This window comes from Antennarius striatus, chromosome 12 (genome assembly GCF_040054535.1).
Source record: "Antennarius striatus isolate MH-2024 chromosome 12, ASM4005453v1, whole genome shotgun sequence".
Taxonomy (NCBI): Eukaryota; Metazoa; Chordata; class Actinopteri; order Lophiiformes; family Antennariidae; genus Antennarius; species Antennarius striatus.
This window is the reverse complement of record NC_090787.1, coordinates 9,454,865-9,475,490: the sequence shown is the minus strand read 5'-3', so window position 1 is coordinate 9,475,490 and position 20,626 is coordinate 9,454,865. Positions and strand designations below refer to the sequence as shown.

At 37.9% G+C, this 20,626-nt stretch overlaps 1 protein-coding gene across 1 annotated transcript in view; it reads right to left on the bottom strand.

The window, feature by feature from the left end:
• Positions 1-20,626, bottom strand: part of LOC137604705 (receptor tyrosine-protein kinase erbB-4-like) — a 271,599-nt gene that overhangs the window by 228,582 nt on the left and 22,391 nt on the right. Inside the window, exon 2 of the mRNA XM_068328679.1 lies at positions 8,336-8,377. Coding sequence (XP_068184780.1) covers positions 8,336-8,377 — 42 coding nt within the window. The remainder of the gene's footprint in view (positions 1-8,335; positions 8,378-20,626) is intronic.

Genomic DNA, 20,626 nt, shown 5'->3' with positions numbered 1-20,626 from the left:
TACTTTTTATATACCTTTTTGCAATGCTATAATAATGCATTTTGTCTGCATATGAATAGCAAATAAAAGGTTAGATATTATGCTTTTAATGTATGTTGCATATTTTTCTGCATGTAAAACATGCAGGACTGCCCCAGAGAAACATGTTATCATGATCAAGGGGCAATGGCAGATTGGCTACGGAGTGGAAGGAAAGAAGGTCTTACATGTATGTATGAAAAGCAAGAGAATTGTAATGAATGAATAAATCATGCCTGAAAGGATTCAATGAGCAGGCAAACTGGCAAATTTAAATGAATCCTGAGAGCCACTCCTCACACTGAATCATAACTCATAAATAAACACACACAAAGAGTCCCTTGATGGAGCAGCTATTACAGTTTGCATTGTACATAAAAATGAGCTTCTCACAGCAGCTGAAGGGATCGCAGGTTGAGTGAAATTAGAAGAAAAGTGGATGCTGGTGGGCGGAGAAGGAACTTTTTGGATATACTGTATATTTAACACACACACACATAAACACTTCATTTTTAGAAAAAATGTCACAACCTGTGGCCTCTACAAGGCTTCCAAAAACATGTTTTGTGCAACTCTCAAGTATGCTTTAAGAAGTCAATGTAGAGGGCACAAGCCAGTGTCTTACAGTGCCGGTCCCAAGCCCGGATAAATACAGAGGGTTGTGTCAGGAAGGGCACCCGACATAAAACTTTTGACAAATCAAGTATGTGAATCAAATCTATGACTTCCATACCAGATCAATCAAGGCCCAGGTTAACATGGAAAACAAATATTTTACTCTTTGCATCTTTTAGTTTTAGCTTTTAGCTAATACTGCATATAATGTTTTTGCTGCATTGTTAATAACAGCTATTCTCTGAAAAGTCAGTAAAATTCATCATTTACATTTAGCTTCAAAGATGTCATCTCCAGCAAAATTATTGTGATGTTCGTACCCAGATAAACATGAGGTTTATGAAACTTCCAAGAATGTTGTAGATAATGTTTATCAAGTGTCAACTGTTTACTGTGCCTACACAAAGGCTTTCTTTTAGTCTCAATAGTTTGGGCCTCTCAGTCGTTAAAAAAAAAAAAAATAAATAAATAAAATAAAATTATATATATATATATATATATATATATATATATATATATATATATATATATATATATATATATATATATATATATATATATATATTTGTACATAGATGTAAGTGCAGGAATTATAGTCAATTGATTTTAGATGGAGCCATATTTTCATGTCAATAGTATGTCAAATTGCTCAGGTTTCTAACTTTTACTAAACGTATATCTGGTCTGAAAAATGTCAATTTTGTTTGTCTGCAAACATTTGGAGAAATTAGGAAGCATCTGTAAAGCCACTATAAAGGCAAAGTGGTCATTGAGGAAATAGGTGAATATTACAACTTCCATCTTGCATTCACACATTTAAACTTGGCCTTCATCCAGTCTTGTGTATAAACAAAGTCCATTGGGAAAGAAGAGAAAATGGCAAACCTAATCCTTTTGGCTGTTGTTAGAGCCTGAACAAAGTGTTTAGTGTAAAGTCAGCTCACTATCATTCCTTATCCCTAATGTAACAGTACACAAAAACAATAAAAATAATTAGCATGGCTTATATTGAAAAGTGGTAGATCTAATTCACCGTCATGACATTGTTTCTGTTTTTTTACAAGACAGAAACATTGCAAAGAAAACAAATGTCTGTAAAATAACAAAAAATAAAACAAAAATGAATATACACTATATGGTTTCAGTCATCCAATATATAAGCCTTTCTCTTTTAACAGCTCATCCTTTTTCCTCATATCAGGTGATACATCAAACTGGTCCAAAAGAGAGAAATCTCATCTGATTTGACATGCTATGTTTGCAAGGATACTCGCAAACATAGCGAGTATCCTATATTTGCAATACTCGCTATGGTGCCCATGGATATATTGTTTATAACCACATGCACTGATGTTCATGTTACGAGAGTCATGTACTATACATTTTTAAAATGCTGTACGAAAGAATAAAACACCTCATACAAAAGTTTATTTTTCATGAACATACTTAAAACTGTTTGCACATATGTGCATGTGTTTATGTGCCAGGATTAGAGGTAACTAAGGTTATTGTTATGCCATGAGTATCATCCGTCTCCCTACTAAGTGCGTACCCTGTCAGCCTTCACTTTTACCACACTCTCACACACACACACACACACACACACACACACACACACACACACACACACACACACACACACACACACACACACACACACACACACACACACACACACACACACACAGGTTTCTGTGGTAAAAATAACTTCTATCTTGTATTGGCCTTTGTCCTGACTGGATCCCACACGAGTGTATCAGCAATCACTTATCTGGCAGCACGGTAGAGGAGCATGATGAGGATGAGAATTTACTTGTGTCTTATAGAGTTATTGCTGACACATTTCATGTTGGTGACACGCAAAAAGATGGTTTTATTGGTAACTGTAGAGTTCATTATTATGTTTAAGTGTTTGGAAATAAACTTGTTTTTTGGAACGCACATCAACTTATTTTTAAGTATTTATAAATGGCATTTTATCACATTCAGAATTCCAGTCGTGTCACTGTCCTGAAAGAATTCTCTGTTCTTAATATGATCTGTTGAGATCTATAAGTCACATTTTTCTCTCCCCTTTTCAATCTTTGCCACAGTCCTGACATCTATACAACTAAAGTATACAACTGCCCTCAGCCTGACCCTCCACTGTCGCTTTGTATGGCTCATAAACCTCCCTGCCTCCCAAGTCCTGCAAATTCCACCATGCACCGCAGTGAGTACAACACCAGTCTTCTCCAACACAACTGAGTGACCAAACTCAATTACATGTCACATTTATCTCTGCTGGGGCCGCCTGGCCCCGTGGCTCCAGTGTAAATCTCTGGTCCCAGTCAATAATCTATTCTCCAACTTGTCCAAGGGCCCTCCATTGTCATTAGACATCCGTTTGGCAGAAGAACAATGAATGGTAGGGTGGGGTGGGAAAATAGAAGAGAAGAGTAAAGTGAAGTATAGTGGGAGGTGGTAGTGGGCTGAGAAACCAGAGGCCATCCATCTTCCAGACGACTTGTGGTCACAGTTCGTTATGAATTCCAATGTAACCCAGCATCAGATACAGTGAGCTTTAAATGCTGGCAACGCTGTGACGAGAGTTTGAAATCCTCTGTTGATCCTCATGTATTTACTGTGCTTGAATGTTTATCTAAAATATTGAGGCATTCTAGGAGTTCTCATCAAAAAAAAAAAAAAAGACATTATGTTGTCTATTTCCCTGAGCTATGATGTCTGTTATACTACATATATAAGTTGTCTGTTGGTTGATTAGGTGCGCACAACTCTGCAATATGTCTTGACTACAGGATTCATTTCGAACCACTCACTCTCCAGCCAGTACAAAGATTAATTGACTGAGACAGGGGCAAGAAAGAAAAAAACAAAACCATCTAGCTCCACAAGATGTGCTTGTAGTGTTACTGTCATTAGGTATGAGTCTGCATACCCTGAAAGGGGAGTTTATGATAACTAGCAGTAATACCCGATGTCAAACTAAAGATGTCACATTAGATAGATAATTGTAGCTGATGTAGCGATGTGGGCTGCTGTTTTGCTCTCTCGAAAACACTACGAAAAGCTGTCTAATTAAACGATGAGAGGGCATATTCATCCCGTTGTCTGAGAGTCCACTAGTGATGGATGGGATAATGAGTTTCCTGAAGAGCAGCAGACTGGTATAATGAGTTTTATCCAGGAGGGGCTCATGGGGTGCTTAAGGAGAGCTGGTGCATCCCAAGCTAGGTGACAAACAACTCAAGACACTCAGCCGAGTGCGTCTGCAATTGAAGGAAATAGCATCATAACCGTTAGCCAACGCAGCCCATTATTTTGTGTGCCTGGCTGTTAGGAATGAAAGTGCCAGATGTGTTGGTATAGCAATCTGTAAAAGCAATCATTCTGCATGATGGTTAGGTTGGCCTCTGGTATCATTTGCAGACAGATTAAATTATAGTTCAGTCTCTGAGTGTCCTTAGGAGTCAATTGCATAAGATCTGTGTCACTGTAACGACTCATCCCAGATGAAATACAGTTTAATTATTTTATAATATCGGGGGAAGATTTCTCATGTTGGGATGACTACTGCACATAGTTCATATACTATATGTCTTCTTTTTCAGTTCTTTACAGTTTGGGGATTTTCCACTGTTATCCTGTTCTTCAGTATGTTGTTTTAGAGTACTGCAGCTGCTGAAAAACTTTTGGATGTCAACTGAGTGGACTTTGTCAGTCACAATCATAATGGCAGCCAGCTTGCTCGACACTGCCCTAGGCAGTTGAGAAAGATTGGATGAAACAAAGCTGAGCATATCTTTACAGTGGTCGTAAAGACACAATGAAGAGACTTCTCTCTGCAGCTTTATGTCAGCTGACAGCTGCTGCCTGTTCCAGCCAGAGTAAGTTACAAAGCGGCACAATAAATAAGGGGGAGCAAAACAGAGAATGTATTTGTACTTGTATATTTGTGAGTGTTAACTTCCGTGTGCAGTAGCATTCTCTGTGTGTGTAGAATCATGTGCGCTATAATGAAAATACCATAGGAAAAGCTCATTTGACTTTTCAATTCAGTTCAGTTCAGTACATACAATGGTGGTCAATTAAAGGCCAGATAATTGTAAGGGTATGTCACTCTCACTTTGTAGTGTTGCATGATAGCAAAAATGTCATCTAATAAGCAAATTAGCTCATTCTTAAATATTTCCACATGTTCAGCTGAAGCTAGGTGCATATTTTTCAGCATATCTAAGATCTGTCTTTGCTTGTTGTATTCATTTTTGGTAACATTTGGTAATGTTTGTTGCTTGATAATAATTTGAATTCTTGATCTTATGTGCTTTGAAGACAATTGGTCTCTTGCAGCCCATTAAATGCATATGCACATATACATATGCATATTTATTAAAACTTGCTTGTCTCCATTCCATGCCACTATAAGCTTTGTTGTAAAATTAACCACAACAACGAGGTATGATGGCTGAATTTACATTTTCTTGACTTCTCTGAAAAAGTACCGGAATTTAGAAATGTGTCAAAATTATATCCTTACCTAATCTGTTTTTTTTAAACTATGAATGTCTTTGTCTCATCCTGAACATCCGTCCAGCCATCTTCTTGTAAACCAGTCAATCACAATCTAAAGCCACTTATCCGCCTTGTGGGTCATAGGTCTGCTGGAGCCTAGGATAGTCTCTAGCAGACCGGCAGGGTACACCACGGATGAGATACCAATTCATCTCAGGGCCACACAAAAAAAAAAACCCTCAGACAATTTAGTATGACTGCATGATTTTAGATGTGGAAGAAACCCAGAGAGAATCCATGCAGACATGGGATGAACATAAAAAATTCTGCAAAGAGAGGAATGATGAATCAAAGGAAAAAGAACTTTCAAGTAACAAAAAAAGATTTTAAACAGAACAATTTTCCCTACCCCTAACCTGACAAGTGAACACAACAATAATACACTAATGTGTTATTGTTTGGGTTTTTTTAATTGCAGAGACGAGAGATGTAAACAAAGTTTCTCAGGGAGAAAATAAGCACAGTAATCCTCCTTTTCAGGCTGCCAACAGAAACTCTGCAAACTTTTCTCTTGCCAATTTTAAGACGTGTTGCAACTGTAGTAATCAGTGCCTTAAGTAGACATAAAGTAAGATACAATGCTGATGTGCCTGTTAATAAATAGAATGAATAGAAAGACAGACAGGGGGGAAAGCCATAGCGAGCAAGTGTCAGCTGGAATAATCAATAAGTCACATCATCCTTGTCTCAAAGTGCAAAACAGAAAAGGAAACAAATACAAAAAGAGAAGTAAAGATAAGAGTGGCAAGAAATGTATTTGATCTTTAATTTCTCATATTATAGCTATAACCTTGGAGTTTGACATTATTGATTAACTTTTTGAACCATTAAGTTTCAGGTCCATTTATTTTGAACCTAACTGAGATCACAGCTGTGCTCTAAGAACTCTGAAGAGGATTTAAATGCTTCCCAAAAAAGAGTATTCATTATCACAGGATTCAGCATGCACCAAGTTATTTCACAGTTCTTTAGCTTAAATGATGTCCACACTCTTCGGCGGTCACCTGCAGCAGTTTCAGATCAGTCATGTTTAAAATGCTACTGCAGCTGTTGACAGTGTGACCACGATATTACACAAGTTCATCACCACGTCATTGACTCATATCAAACTATCCTGTATTAGATTTGCTTGTATTTTGCACCTTCATCATAGCATGGTTTGCTTTTGTTCAGGATTAAATTATCAGATTTTTAACTACTCATTATTTTTTTCCCTATAATTTATGATTGTAGTGTCATTGAGAAGTAGCAAAGACTGTTTTTGAATCTCCATAGTGAGTAAAAATTGTAAGTGCTATTGCAAAATAGTGTGACAACCATATTGTATTTTTTTTATTTCAGATAAAATTCACCTGCAGACTATATTATCTGGAAAAAAGAGCTAACTTCCACAGAATAAAACCTGCTTTGACAACTTGAATTCATTACTTCAATATCCCTTTTTTTCATCACTTTCATTGACATTCGTGAAAATTCAGGAACAGAATCAGCAGATGTTTCCCATTATAATAACAACTATGCTTTTTTTAATGACAAGTGTAGACATGTACAACAGTTTCTCACGTACTAAAAGCTCTGTCACTGTTGGAAACTACTGTCATATAATCTTGATGACATTTGTCCACATTAATAATTTAATCATATCAACTTCCATCAAAACCTATTCATAATTTAAGTGAATTTTGTGTGATGTTTAATTCTGCAACAGGAACTTTTATTATATGTACTTTTCTGAGAATTTGTTTCAGGAAGGTCCTGGTTTTTAAAGTTGTGTTTCTGATAAAGTAACACATGAGCAATGATCCTCCTCTGGCATCAGGAAATACATTTCTCATGGACAAATAGATCCCAAAAGTACACACACACACACACACAAGCACGCACGCACGCACGCACGCACACACACGCACACATGCACAGGCACACACAAACACCCATATGCACACACACTCAGATTTTGTGAGCATACTGGTTAAACAAGTCGATGTAGAAACACTCATTCACAGCGCACATGGTGTCACACGTGGGTGCGTCTAACATAAGCTTGTCTTCCAATCCAGATCTGATTATATCAGACTGAAGCTTCTGAGATTTTCTTAAAAATTAATGAATTCAGAGCAGTCATGAGCATTTACAGACACACAGCAAAACACATGCAATGCACATTGAAAGGGAACAGCAGTGATCTTGATTACAGATATGACGACTTTTGTGATCATGGTGGTGAGGGACTATTCTTATTTTTTGAACTTACAGCCCACAGCAAAGCGCAGCTGAGGGATATTTATTTTTGGTTTTTTTTTATTTTTTTATTTTAAAACTATGGTGTCGTATTAAGTCGGTATGCTTTATGTTACAATTTCTTCAAGTACTCATGCCATCCTGTATGCAGTGACCCCTTATCTATCTACTGTGGTAACCCACACAGCTATCTATTGCCATACACTTGATCAGAAGATTCACATGACCTCAGACCTAGCGCAACGGTCAACCTTTTTAAGCCTATTTCCCAGACAAAATAGAGTAAGCGCTTTAAGCTGTCCACCAACAAAGAGAAAAGTAATCTCTAAGAATCTCTCAGCCTTGTCATCTCATCTTGAAAAACACAGCACCTGCTGTGGAGCTCAGCATTTACAAGACACTGGAAAGACAAAACACTGGAGTAATGTATATCTGACAGAATGCCCTCAGGCCTCTAGGGTGTCTCTGAAAGTGTAGAGACAGATTCAGAAGAGATAGAGGAGTGGCATTTTTTAGCTGAAAAAGTCAAATCACCTGGGGAAGACAGAGAGTGCTATAAAGTAAAATTTCTTGCCCTTTAAAAAATAAGTGTGCAAGAATATTTAAGCATTCATGACATGAATATACATTTTATTAAAGCTTCAAACAACTTTATATAAACTATGCTTGAATTGCAAAGCTTGATACCAATTCAGAGATATACAGCTTAGACCACAGTTTAGACCACAACCAGAATATAGTGTTATAGCATGCAGGCCAATAGTGTTATGCACACCGAGTTTCAATTTTACTTTAGCATGTTGTTTACTTGAAGCAGTTTACGTATGCAAAAACACCCGTGATTTCATTTGCCACGTATGCATACATGCCAACCTCAATGGATGCTCACCTCTTAGATTTGACTTGAAAATCCTTAAGATTTTCCCATAATCTGTAAGAAAAATAACATAGAGAAAAGTTTCAATCAAACCCTAAAAGTAGCAAAAAATCATGATATGATTGAATGAACACATCAGCTACATAGGTCATCTCTGTGAGGGGTTGTACTCTCAACCACCAGACCAGCTCAAAAAGTAAGCATTTTCAGTGTTTTAGCAATGTAAACAGCAACTGTATTCTCTGGATGAAAATGAAAAATAATGAAATTCCACATGAGTTCTGAGATGCCAAAAATCCATTAGATTTACAACTGCTCCACAGAAGTTGAAGTGTATTATTACAATTATACTGAAAGATAATGCCCATAACTATAATAATAAAACAATAACAAATAAAATACAAATATTTAAAATGCAAGCTACCCAGAGTGAGCAACCGTAGTTCTAGCGTAGAGTACATCTTTTTAACTTTTTTGCCATCAAGGGGAAACCCTAGTGACACAATGCTGATGTTACCTTTTGAAATCAGCAAATGTGTTAGTACAGACAACAATGTCTGAAAAGGCCTGGGAAGGGATCATCTCACAAAACAAAAAGAAAAAGGGGATTGTTTAGTAAAAACAAATATTGCATCTTTAAGTGAAAAGAGAGTGAAAAGAGAATTTCCCCTCTGGGGATCAATAAAGTTTGAATTATCATTATCATTATTATCATTTAATCATATCTTCATAACAGTAATAATGATGTATAGTTCATGTATGATCTGAGAACTCCGTGAAGCATCCCACTTGCCCAAACGCAAACTCGGCTTTCCCTTGGGAGGTATTAAAAAAACATTCTTTGGCAGATTTGTTGATCAATAGCCCAACAATATAGACCCAGTATTGATCCATGCATATCGTTCCATGCATACAATTAATTTGTGGTGTGTAGTGATTAATATTCTGCTGTATTCAGAACACAAAGCAACACTAGCATTGGTAAAGTTGATTTCAGCGCTGTTTTTGTCACTGTCAACATTGAAAAGTGAAATCTGGTTCTGCTATAGCTTAGAAGGTAACGTGCAGAACATTAAAGCACTTTCAACACAAACTGTCAGACAACATGAAGTCTGAGAAGACCAAAATTGATCAATATTTTCCTGCAATATTTTTTGTTCAAGAAGAATATAAGAAGACTTTTAAGGGTAGACACAGAAACAAGTTCACTGGATGTAATCTCAATATAGTTGCAGACGGTCTCATCCTGCTACTAAAAAGAGGTGACCAGTAGAACGAACAGTTTACGTCAATAGTGTGATTTAAAAAGAAAAAACCTATTCAAGACATATCACACTGTATACTCTGGGTATGTTTTCCTGAAATAAACAGAACGTGTTTCAGCTTGTTCAATAATATTAACAATCATTATGCACAAGGTGAGGTTTAGCAAGACAACTCACATGACACAGTTCTATTGTGAGAGGGAGAAGAACCAACAGTATAAACATGACTTTCAGTAGCTCACACCCTTCTTCTTTGTTGGGTTTTATTGGTAAAATAATCATTGTAATGAGATGGTTAAAAATACAGAAAAACTAGAGTTTAAACTTGTTTTGAAGGCTGAGTAATGCGTGTGTTTGCACATGCATATAGCAGACTGCACAGATAAAGAATACAACATATGAGTTGAAAAGAAAAAGAGCAAATAACATAAACGTTATAGGGATAATAAATGTATGCTTCATTATAATCATAAGTCTTTGATTTGTTGCACAGCTTTGAGCCTGGTCCAAAACCAGAGGAGGGCATTGGCCCGATTGCTGCTCTCTCTTGAACCACTCCAGACATCCTGGGAGACAAAGTGTGTCCACTGAGGGATGGCAAACTTTGTTTTATTTTTGTTGTTGACAAGAGACCAATAGAGATCTCCCAAATCTGACCAGGAACAAAAAATGTAGGCATGTGACAACCATGAAACAAAAATATAGCAACAGTATCAATCACCAATTCATTTATTCATTCACTTTCCTCTGCTTATCAATGTAATGGGTGCAACAATTACCAATGTAGATAATGAACATATGGTGGTATGGTGTGGCCGATTAGATTTCAGGGGTGCATGTGCAGGAATGGGATTATCATATCTAAAAAACAAACATGTCCTGTAGAATTCAGATTTGTTGTTCAAAAACACTTTTATATCTTGTAAGATGAGGTTTGTAATTTGCTGCTTTCAACTCTTCCTTGTTATTTGGTGCAAGCGAAAATAAAGATAAATAAAATAAAGCGGCAAACTTGCTCATGGGCAGTGAAAAATCACCAATGGCCTACTTTGTTGTGGTTTGTCCAAGCTACACAATCAGAATCTTTATTTGTTGTTTTTTTTAGGTTGTTGTTGTTTTGTTTTTGTTTTTTTTTAATTTCCAATGGGACAATAGAGAAGGAGAGAGCAGGAACCCTAATCTGGTTTCCCAGTGAAGTGTGAAACTGTGAGGTCATCAAATTATAGCAACTCTGGCAATTGGTAAACAGAAATACCTCTTTTGTAATGAAAATGCACACTACGGTATATGGTTCTTGGGAACTTGCTATCCAGTAATGGCTTTCTCAGCAGCCTTGAATTTATTAGATGTCTGGATACAACACTGAACTGATTTCTAACACCATCTATTCCCATGGCTAAGTTTATAAAATGTCTAATTAACTGGAAATCTTATTTTCATACCACTATCGTATAATGAGGGCCACATGTTTATTTATTTATTTCTTTATTTTTTGACTGTCTTTGTTTAATCGTTGTTCCATTAAGTTTTAATTAACACAACTAGGATTCGGTGTCCTTTAATGATGGCGCTTGGAGGAGACATTCATACTCATTAACGGTCAATAACAGACTAAATGAAAAGTGAGCAGAATTATCTCCTACGTGGGCATATAGACAGAAGGTGTACATGTATTAGTCCTTTAACAATGTATTATATTATCAGAGGAAGACTGAAATCAGACAGATTGCATAGTTACACCCAAGAACACTGATTTGAAATGCAACAGTTCCATAAAACATAAGAACGCTTAGTGTTATTGAAAAATGTTTTTATAGGATTTTTATTGAGTGGTTGCCAGTAGAACAACCTAGTAACTGCTCACAACTCAAGTCACAAACAATTCTATTACGTGACTCATGAAATCTAAACTGGTTTGCTGTCATCATCTGGCTCCTAATTCAGAATTAACGACTCTGATCTAATCAACCACATTCTTAATGCAAGTTACTTTGGGTCCTACCAAACACATTTCTAGTTTCCATTTCATACCCTCTGGGTTTCCTACTGCAATGTATGCAACTGCAGCATTTATTTTCTCAGGAATTAGAAATGTTCTATTTCCAACTAGGGAATCGGTTATATGAAGTGTGTGAAAAGGGATTTACATAAAAATGCTAAAAAATATAGTACAGTACCCCCGCGAAGATTTTTAGCAACCTGATCATTTATTCATTCATTCATTTATTCATTTTGCATACCCGCTTCTTCCGCTGTCGCGGGTTGTGGGGTTGCTGAAGCCTATCTCAGCCGATTGGGGGGCGTGAGGCAGGTTACACTCTGTGCCCAATGCCAGTGCACCACGGAACCACATGTAGACAAACAAGCACGCATGTTTTTGGAGGTGGGAGGAAGCTGGAGAACCTGGGGAGAACCAATGCAGACATGGGGACTCTTCACAGAGCCGGATTCAAACCAGTAACCGCCTTGCTGTGGGGCAACATTGCTACCCATTGAGTCCCCGATATATTATGTATTTTCAAATTGTGATGGAAAAAATAGTTTTCCAGAACACTGTCTTAATGTAAGTCTTGTTAACACAACATTCCACTTCCTGCTGCAGCAATGGAAATAGCAAACTGTTTCGACTGGATAATGTCCACTCATAATGTTTTCCTAGAATCTAGGACCCAGATAAAGGGCCAAGAGTGAGAATGATAAGTCTAGGTATTCTTAATAATCATCTAGGTGCTCAAAGAATCAGGTGATCTGTTCCCCTAACCACGTGTGAATCCATTATCCTAATAAGTGTTGTGTTCACAGGAAAATAAAATATTGTTGCATTCAGTTTTTCCCATGATCACTTTTCAGTTATAGAGTAGCTTTTTTTAAGTTACTTTTTTGTGAGTGAAAGTGCTAAATATGAAATTAGTTGATCTAAGTCTTTACATGATACATTAAGGTATGTTCGTGTTTGTGTTGCTTTGACTCTTTGGGGTTTCTTTTTAAATTGTATTTTTTATTACATGGGCAAAATTGAAAAGATAATCACCTGATGTCATGGAGCTTACCCTTTTTGTGTAGAATTGCTGACAGATAAGATCCAGATTTTGTCAGGTGTGTTTCCATTAGATGAGTAACTTAAATTCAATAGCCCACTAGTGCGACATACGATTAGCAGTACATGCTCTTCTTTGATACAGCTGATACAAACTGTAAAGGGATTGGAGAGGATAGAAGCAGTCTTATAATTTACATTCATTTATTCATTCATTCATTTTCTTAACCTGCTTAATCCGCTCACACAGGTCGCGGGGGAGTCGGTGCCTATCCTGGCAGTCTCAGGGCGCGAGGCGGGGGACACTCCGGGCACGACGCCAGTGTACTGCGGAGCTCTTATCATACAGTATTTTGATATTATTGTTCAGTTGATGTCTTCACCATTGCATCTAAGTCTCAACTAATTGTCCTGAATGTTGCATACTTGAATATACTTTTCATCTTCCTTCACTTTATGTCAGTCAGTCCGTCTCTGTGTTGCCCTCTTTCTCTCTCAGGAGATGGTAATGGGATCGGAGCAGACGTCTGATTAAAAGGACACTTCCTCCTTGGAGACCACCCAACAGTTTTCCTTTTTTCATCCCTCTCTTCCTCAGAGCTTAAGAAACCTTGGGCATTGGAACAGAAGGGCCCGAAAGCAGGCTCATGCAGTGCAAGCTAATTAAATTAAGCCTTCTTTAATAAAAGAGGAAGCGAGCTGAATGCTTTTATCCCAACTCTGCCATCAAAGGAAGAGGAAAAATAAGGCAGCAAAGAGGAAAACACACAACCTGAAGATATGAATTTCTTCCTGTTACGTTACATTCACACATACCCTGAGCAGTTGGCTTTGTGTGGTGAACAAAAAAACAGAGGTAAGTTATTTTTTTATATATAAAAGAGATCACAAAGACCAGAACTCTTGAGTAAACTTTGCTGTCTTGTGTCTCTGGGTTGCCTTTATAGCTACAGTGATTTATGCATTACGTTCCCTTACTTTGCTTGGAATCGAACTTACTGTGAATGAATAAGTACATGGTAAGTACATCTTGTATGTCACCAGGAACACTATACTGTATCCTGATTGTTTTAATTATAGCCCATTGATAACTGTACTTCCCAGACTTCCTAGAAGTTCCTGCGGGTAAAAAAATTAATGTTTCCTGCTTGATGAGTTGCTTCTTTAATTTTAAATCTTCAACATTTCAAAAGAAAGGATTGCAGACCAAATATCAAATGAATTTACTGACTTAGTTAAAAGTTCCTTTAGCATAATAACCGGGGATGTAATATAATTCAGGATAATAGCAGCCTGAAGAGGTAGATAAAAAAATTTTGCTAACAGAATTCATTGTATTCATTGAATAATGGTGGGCTGGGGGTAGGGGTTGACTCCTTAACCTGTAGCTATGAGAGCTAGAAGTTTGCCCTTCAACCTATGGCAGCCTTCATTCATACTCTGAATCTTTTCTGGGAAGCAAAAGGGTTCTGGATTTAAGTCTGACTCCATCACTTTCCATACCTGGGAGGGTGGAAATGAAAGGTATTGGAATGGGGCAAAGGCCAGAAGGGAATTGTCAAATGGATTATCATAAATTTACATGATCAAATTATGCCTTGTATGCAATAAGTTTGAAAAACTGAGTAAAAAACAGGTCTGATAAACAGCCATGTAAATTCTATATGTATGCCTACCAGATAATCTGCAGGATTTGATGTCCATTTAAAAAAAACTTAAAACCCCAGTTCCACAAGTTGAATCCCATTGAGCAATATCTTGCGGTGTACCAGGTCAGTGGGAGATGTATGACTTTGGCCATAAGGAGGAAAAGCAAGTGCTTTTCTGGTTTTGTTCCACAGGCCAAAGCTGGAGAATGAGAGAGATGCAGGAAGAAAATGAAAATAGGAGAAAGCAAACCTCTCCTCTCATCCTCATTATGTAAACGAGGTGCATGACTGTTCAGTGGGTCCCTCGAGAGTTAATTACCAGTGGCTTCTCGGCCTAATTGGCTGAAACTAAAGAATTTGCCATTTCTTATTCCCAAGCTCAGTCTTCCTCCCGCTCTTTCTCTGTCTTATTTTGTCTCTGTGTTTATCTCCCTCTCTTTCTCTCTCACACACAAACAACCACACATGCACACGCACACAAACAAATACGTGCACACAAGTACATTTACCCTCTCCTGCTTTTAATTTCCTGTTTTGTCTTCCCTCACTTCTCAGCATTGGCCTTCCAGTTTAGCTTCATGCCAGTGGAAAATCTGGCACTGATGCTTAATTTGAGCATCTGCTCCAGCTGGCAGTGGATAAGCAGATTTTTACATTACTAATTCCTGATATTTGGCTGGACTAATCACTACTGGTTAAAGGAGAGAAATGCGGGATGAGAGTTGCCCATCACTTAGAGACCAAAAAGAGATAGTGGGAGCTGGCATCTCATCTATTTCTAAATTGATGCAAATTGAATGCAGAAAGACAGGGATAACAAGTTTGAAGTATATGAAAGTGGGTAATACTGTGAGGAAATATTAATAAAACAGGGCAAGCAGCAAGAGGAACACTGGGATCCAGAAGGGTTTGATTTCCATAGGACAGTGTAACCAAAAGCTATTTTTGACACATCATGCACAAATTAATACACACAATATCTGTCTGTAAATCATTCCCTTGTCCCCAGATGAATTTGATGAGTCTTTGGAGAGCCATCAGAGTAAAATTTCATCCAGGTGCTGTGGCTTCAAAAGTTATATTAGACATTGACAGGCCTTGTGAATTACTAATGTGACAACCAACCTCCAGTCTGAATAAGGTCACCAACATCCGCCAGCCTGACTAATTTTTTAAGATAATTTTAGAGATTTTTCCATTTAAATAACAAATAAATCCTGGAAGTTGACTCATTATTTTGTACAGGTAAAGTTCAAGCATCAGAAGTTGTAATAGGTATACTTTTGGTCACAAAGAGTCATCGTCCAAAAAAGCACAACCATTGTTCTCTTAATGTTAAATACTTTATTAGTCATTACTTTCATTGAATGGATTAAGTGATGGGTTGATTAATACTAGTAAAGATGAAAAATCAAGTAATAACCATTTGTCTCCATGGCAAAGCAGTGAAATTTGAATTGAAACAAATGCATTGATGGAGTATGAGGAAAATAATTCTCACTATGTTGCAAGCTGAAGTTATAGTGTGTTTAGCTACAAGGAAGCCCTGGACAAAAAAACAACTTAAGGTGGAATTAAGAAGTTGTCACCTGACAAGGGAACAGGTGAAACATGACCTGTTCTGCAAGTGTAACTGGTTGATCAATATGTGCAAAGTGATAAGTAGAAATTCATCAGACAAACTGTAAATCAGCTAACAGCACTAAGCAAGGACAGGTGTCAGATTTATTTATTCATTCATTCATCATCAAATACCTGCTTCATCCACTGTCACAGGTCACATGGTGCTGGAGCTTATTCCAGCTGACAGGGGACGTGAGGCAGGGTACACTTCTGGTGCGACACCGGTGCACCGCGTGAGGCAGGGTACACTTCTGGTGCGACACCGGTGCACCGCAGAGGAACTAATAAACAGACAACCACACAAGCACACACTCACACCTACGGCCAATTTGGTATCACCAATTCACCTAAACTGCATGTTGCGTCTGTTTTATTTTGTATTATTTAGCTTCAAGTCATACTTTGCCATACTTATTAACTTATTTACTATGTTTCTGATCATAGGCATTATAAAAAGGTATGTGTTTGATGATTTATGATCATTACGAAGGTTTAGCAAGAACACAGGAAATGCTAAAATACTATTGTCTTTTTTTTTGTTTATTTGTTTTTTTGCCAGGTAAAAAAAGATAACAGTTTAATTAAATATGGCTGGAGTCTGGATTAGTCTGGCAAAACAACAAAACAAAAATGTGATCCAAAATATTTTGTTAAAAAGAAACTATTTTTACATTTCAAGTAAACAGGAGTCTGTCTGATAAATGTTGAGTAAAACGGGAGCTTAAATTGGGAGTCAGTTAATTTGATGTCTCTCCATATGCTGGAGAAAAGAGAGACAGTAAGAACACTGGGGGACTTAACAGCAGTTTCGTATTGTATAAACAGTGATCAGGCCTTGGCAGTGGTGTGGACAAAATATGATTAGCTCTGCTTGTAGTTCAAAGGCCCAGCACAAATTCTGGTGCAGGAATGTCTGTACCTCCACTGCTGTGTTTTTACAGATAAGAGCAGTATACAGCACTTGCGGCACAGAAAGCCTTTTTTTATTCAGTGTAATGAGCAGATATTAAAGAGAAAGTGAAGAAACAATGAAAACATGGAGGGGAAAAAAGAAAAGAATGACAGAAAAATAATAATGATAATAAAAGTGGAATAAAGGCAAAAATAAAGACATTAAGGACATGAAAGAATGGGAGGTTTTTTTTGTTTTTTTAATGGCATTAGCAACTTCATTTCTGCCCTGAAAGTGTCAGACACCCATCAGACTGCGTTGTGTCTTAATTATGGAAACACTCCATTTTCTTCTTCTCTACAGCAATCACTACATGAAGCAGACTAGTCATCATCATTTGGTTAGCAGATCATGAATTTATTTTTTATGTTAAATGAAAAGCAAAAGATCTTGTGTAAACCTGTAAAGGATGCTGACCAAGAAGTAAAGGAATGTACTGATTGAGTGCCACCAGGTAAAAACCTTCAACCTCAATCCACTGAATTTACAGATATAATTACTTGTTTCTGTGTATTAATGAATAATAAATTAAATCAATATTTTCTTTTATGTTAAAATTAAGATGATTACAAATAAGAATAAAGGAACGGTATATGGATCTCAATCTATGATAAATTTGGAATCACCATACAATTTATGATTCCATACACCAGAGGCTACTCTTTTTACTGTTTAGAATGTGGTGCTGTCTTTGGATATGTCCAGAGGAGAGATAGTGAATATATTGGTAGAAGGATGCTGAGTTTTGAACTGCTAGGCAGGAGGCCTAGAGGAAGACCAAAGAGGAGGTTTATGGATGTAGTGAAAGAGGACATGAAGGTAGTTGGTGTGAGAGAAGAGGATGCAGAACACAGGGTTAGATGGAGGCAACTGATTCGCTGAGTCGACCTCTGAAAGGAAAAGCCAAAAGGAAAAGAAGAAGAAGAAGACTGTGGTGCTGTCTTTCTAAAATTGATTTCAGACAGATTTCTGGCAGTTTTTGCCTGATCTTTAATAGAAGAACCGCCCAAACTGACAAACCCATAACAATCACAGAATAATGCCTATATTACAAGTATATTTTCATCACAGAAATAGCATAAAATGTCTTTGAAGAGAATAAATAAATTTACTAAATGTTCTGAACTTTGAGAGATGTTTCATGTAAATGGCTCCCTTTACATTGCCACTCGGCTGGATTTATGTTCCTTTAGAACACATATTTGACAGCTACACTAGAGGATGATGAATTAGATTTATCTTCTCTGACGACACATCTTGCCAATCTCGGTAAGAGTTCCCGCCTGTTATCTTTCCTCTCTCATTCCTGCTTTTTCTCTCTCTTTCAGTCCTTCATGTCCCCCATCGTGTGAACAGCAATACCTGAGTGGAGGGCTCCGGTGGTGGCATTTTGGAAACGGCTGCTTACCTCCCACTTTCCCCACCCTGTACCCATTACACTGATTATCAGTGCTGTCAGTCAAAGTGCCCCTGCTGCACCCCGTAGTCCTGCTGTCCCACCCCTCTGTGGCCTAGAGGGCTGTACTGATAGATGGATCTAGCTTTCCCATGAGATGGAACGAAATGGAGGTAGATGGCGGCGGGAAGAGGAAGCTTTTCGACACCTCATCAGGAAAGAGAGGCAGCACGGGAGCACAAGAGACGCACTGTTATCGCCACTTCCTACTCTTTTGGGAAATGAATACAATTTGGATGAACTCCATCAAGCAGTGGGGAGAAAAAGTGATTGTCCATTCTGTCATGCAAACAGCTAAAATATATTTTATAAAATAACCCAATATAATAGATTTATGTAATTCAAATGTGGTCAAATGTGTGTCTGTAGATCAAATCCTTGCATCTTTTTATTCATTACCTTTTAAGATTAAACATCAGTGAGAAGGAAGCTGTATCGTTTTTAAACCAAGCACTTCCGTGCCTCATTAGCTCCAAGTCACGGAACAGGGGATTAAGAACTAGTGACTAAGTCAGCTACAATATAGGGTCATTCCAAAACCTTTGATCTTTTGTTCTGCTTATGTCATTAGCGTGGACCGCCACACACAGCTGCCTGCTGCCAGGAGTTGGTTAGATCCCACTAACAAAAAAGGCTCAGGTAGTCTTAATAGAATCCTTCCTGCTCTTATCTGTATTGACTCCAAACAGATTGGAATGAATCAAGAACAATCAGGCTCTGACTTTGAGAGTGAGGTTGAAGAAATGCTTAGAGGTTTGGGTTTTTCTGCAGGCTTTCTACCAAGCTCCTACTCCACTGCAACAGATCAAAGTTAATTCCCTTCTTAATTAAGCTGAAATTGGATGAGAGCAGGCAGGGACTGACTTTTGTTTCCCTTTGTGCTAGCAAACATTACAAAGAGTATAGCTAAGTGTGTGTGTGTGTGTTTGTGTGTGTGTGTGTGTGTGTGTGTGTGTGTGTGTGTGTGTGTGTGTGTGTGTGTGTGTGTGTGTGTGTGTGTGTGTGTGTGTGTGTGTGTGTGGGTGGGTGTGCATATAAGTGCATGAGGGAATCATTTCTTATCTGTACCTATAACTTTAAATAAGTGCGTGTGCATCCATGTCGACTTGCATGAGTATACACGTCCTTGATGTTATGCCTTTTCCTTCTCTTCTGACTGCTAATCTGCCTGCATGTTGCCTGGCGAAAGCACGGCGGTGCTCCATAATGAGACTCCTTCTGCCACTTTCATTTTCATGGCCATGTCCATGTGTTGTGATGCTAATGAGCCCTCGCTACCACAAACACCCCCCTTAATTGTCCTCTTTGATCTGCCACTAATTCTGCTAATTAAGAGCCCAACTTTCAAAGTTAAATGTTTTGCGTTCACCTCCAAGATCACCCTTGCATGTTTGAGAGAGCGTGCACACAAGGGGAGCAAAAAAAAAAAAGGCATAAAGAGAAAGAAATTGTGATCCGTGTCACCACAGCTTTCTCTCTGAACTATTAGCTTTGTTTATAATGGCTGATTATGGTTGCAGGGCACACAAAGACAATGACTTTTACTTGCCATGTGATATGTATTACAAAAAATGGATTATAAACACACACACACACACACACACACACACACACACACACACACACAAAATATAATGCAACAATGTAGCCGCAGGAGGCCACAAGCCACAAAATACAATGCAACAAGTAAAAATGATTTGTATCCTATTCCTAACAGGGCCTAAAGTATTCTTAAACAAAGAATACCACAGATGTTCAACTTGCATCAGACTGGACAAACAGCATACACAAACAGAATAATCTCCAAGAACTGTTTTTGTGTTTTTGCATCATTATTCAGATAGCATCTTCTCTTAATACCACATTTTACTTGGACAATTTCTGATAGTTGATATTGGAAAGTCTGAATCCATAGATATCTTTTAATCTGGATTCAGAACGTGTTCTCTCATATAACTAATATTTGGGAGTGGGGGGCAGCCTTAATGTTTAGGTTCAGCTTAGTCCTGCCGTAGGATTTCTTTAATTTTTTAGGCCTCTGCCTCTAATTAATCCTTTGCTATTTTGGTCCCTCTAGTCTGGCACCACTCTCGCCCTTACTCTCTCTATCTCTCTCTCCCTCTCTGTCCTGTTCTCTCTCTCAGGCCTGTGTGTAGTGGATCATCGGCTATCGGTGACCTCTGCCTGCTTCCTTGGCTGGTGGTATCAAAAGCTACATGATGGATCTGCATCACCATCTACTAGGGCAGTCTGGTTCCATTTCATCTGGTTCAGCTATGGTTTGGGTTTTGGTAGCGGTAATCATACACTGTATTTTGTTT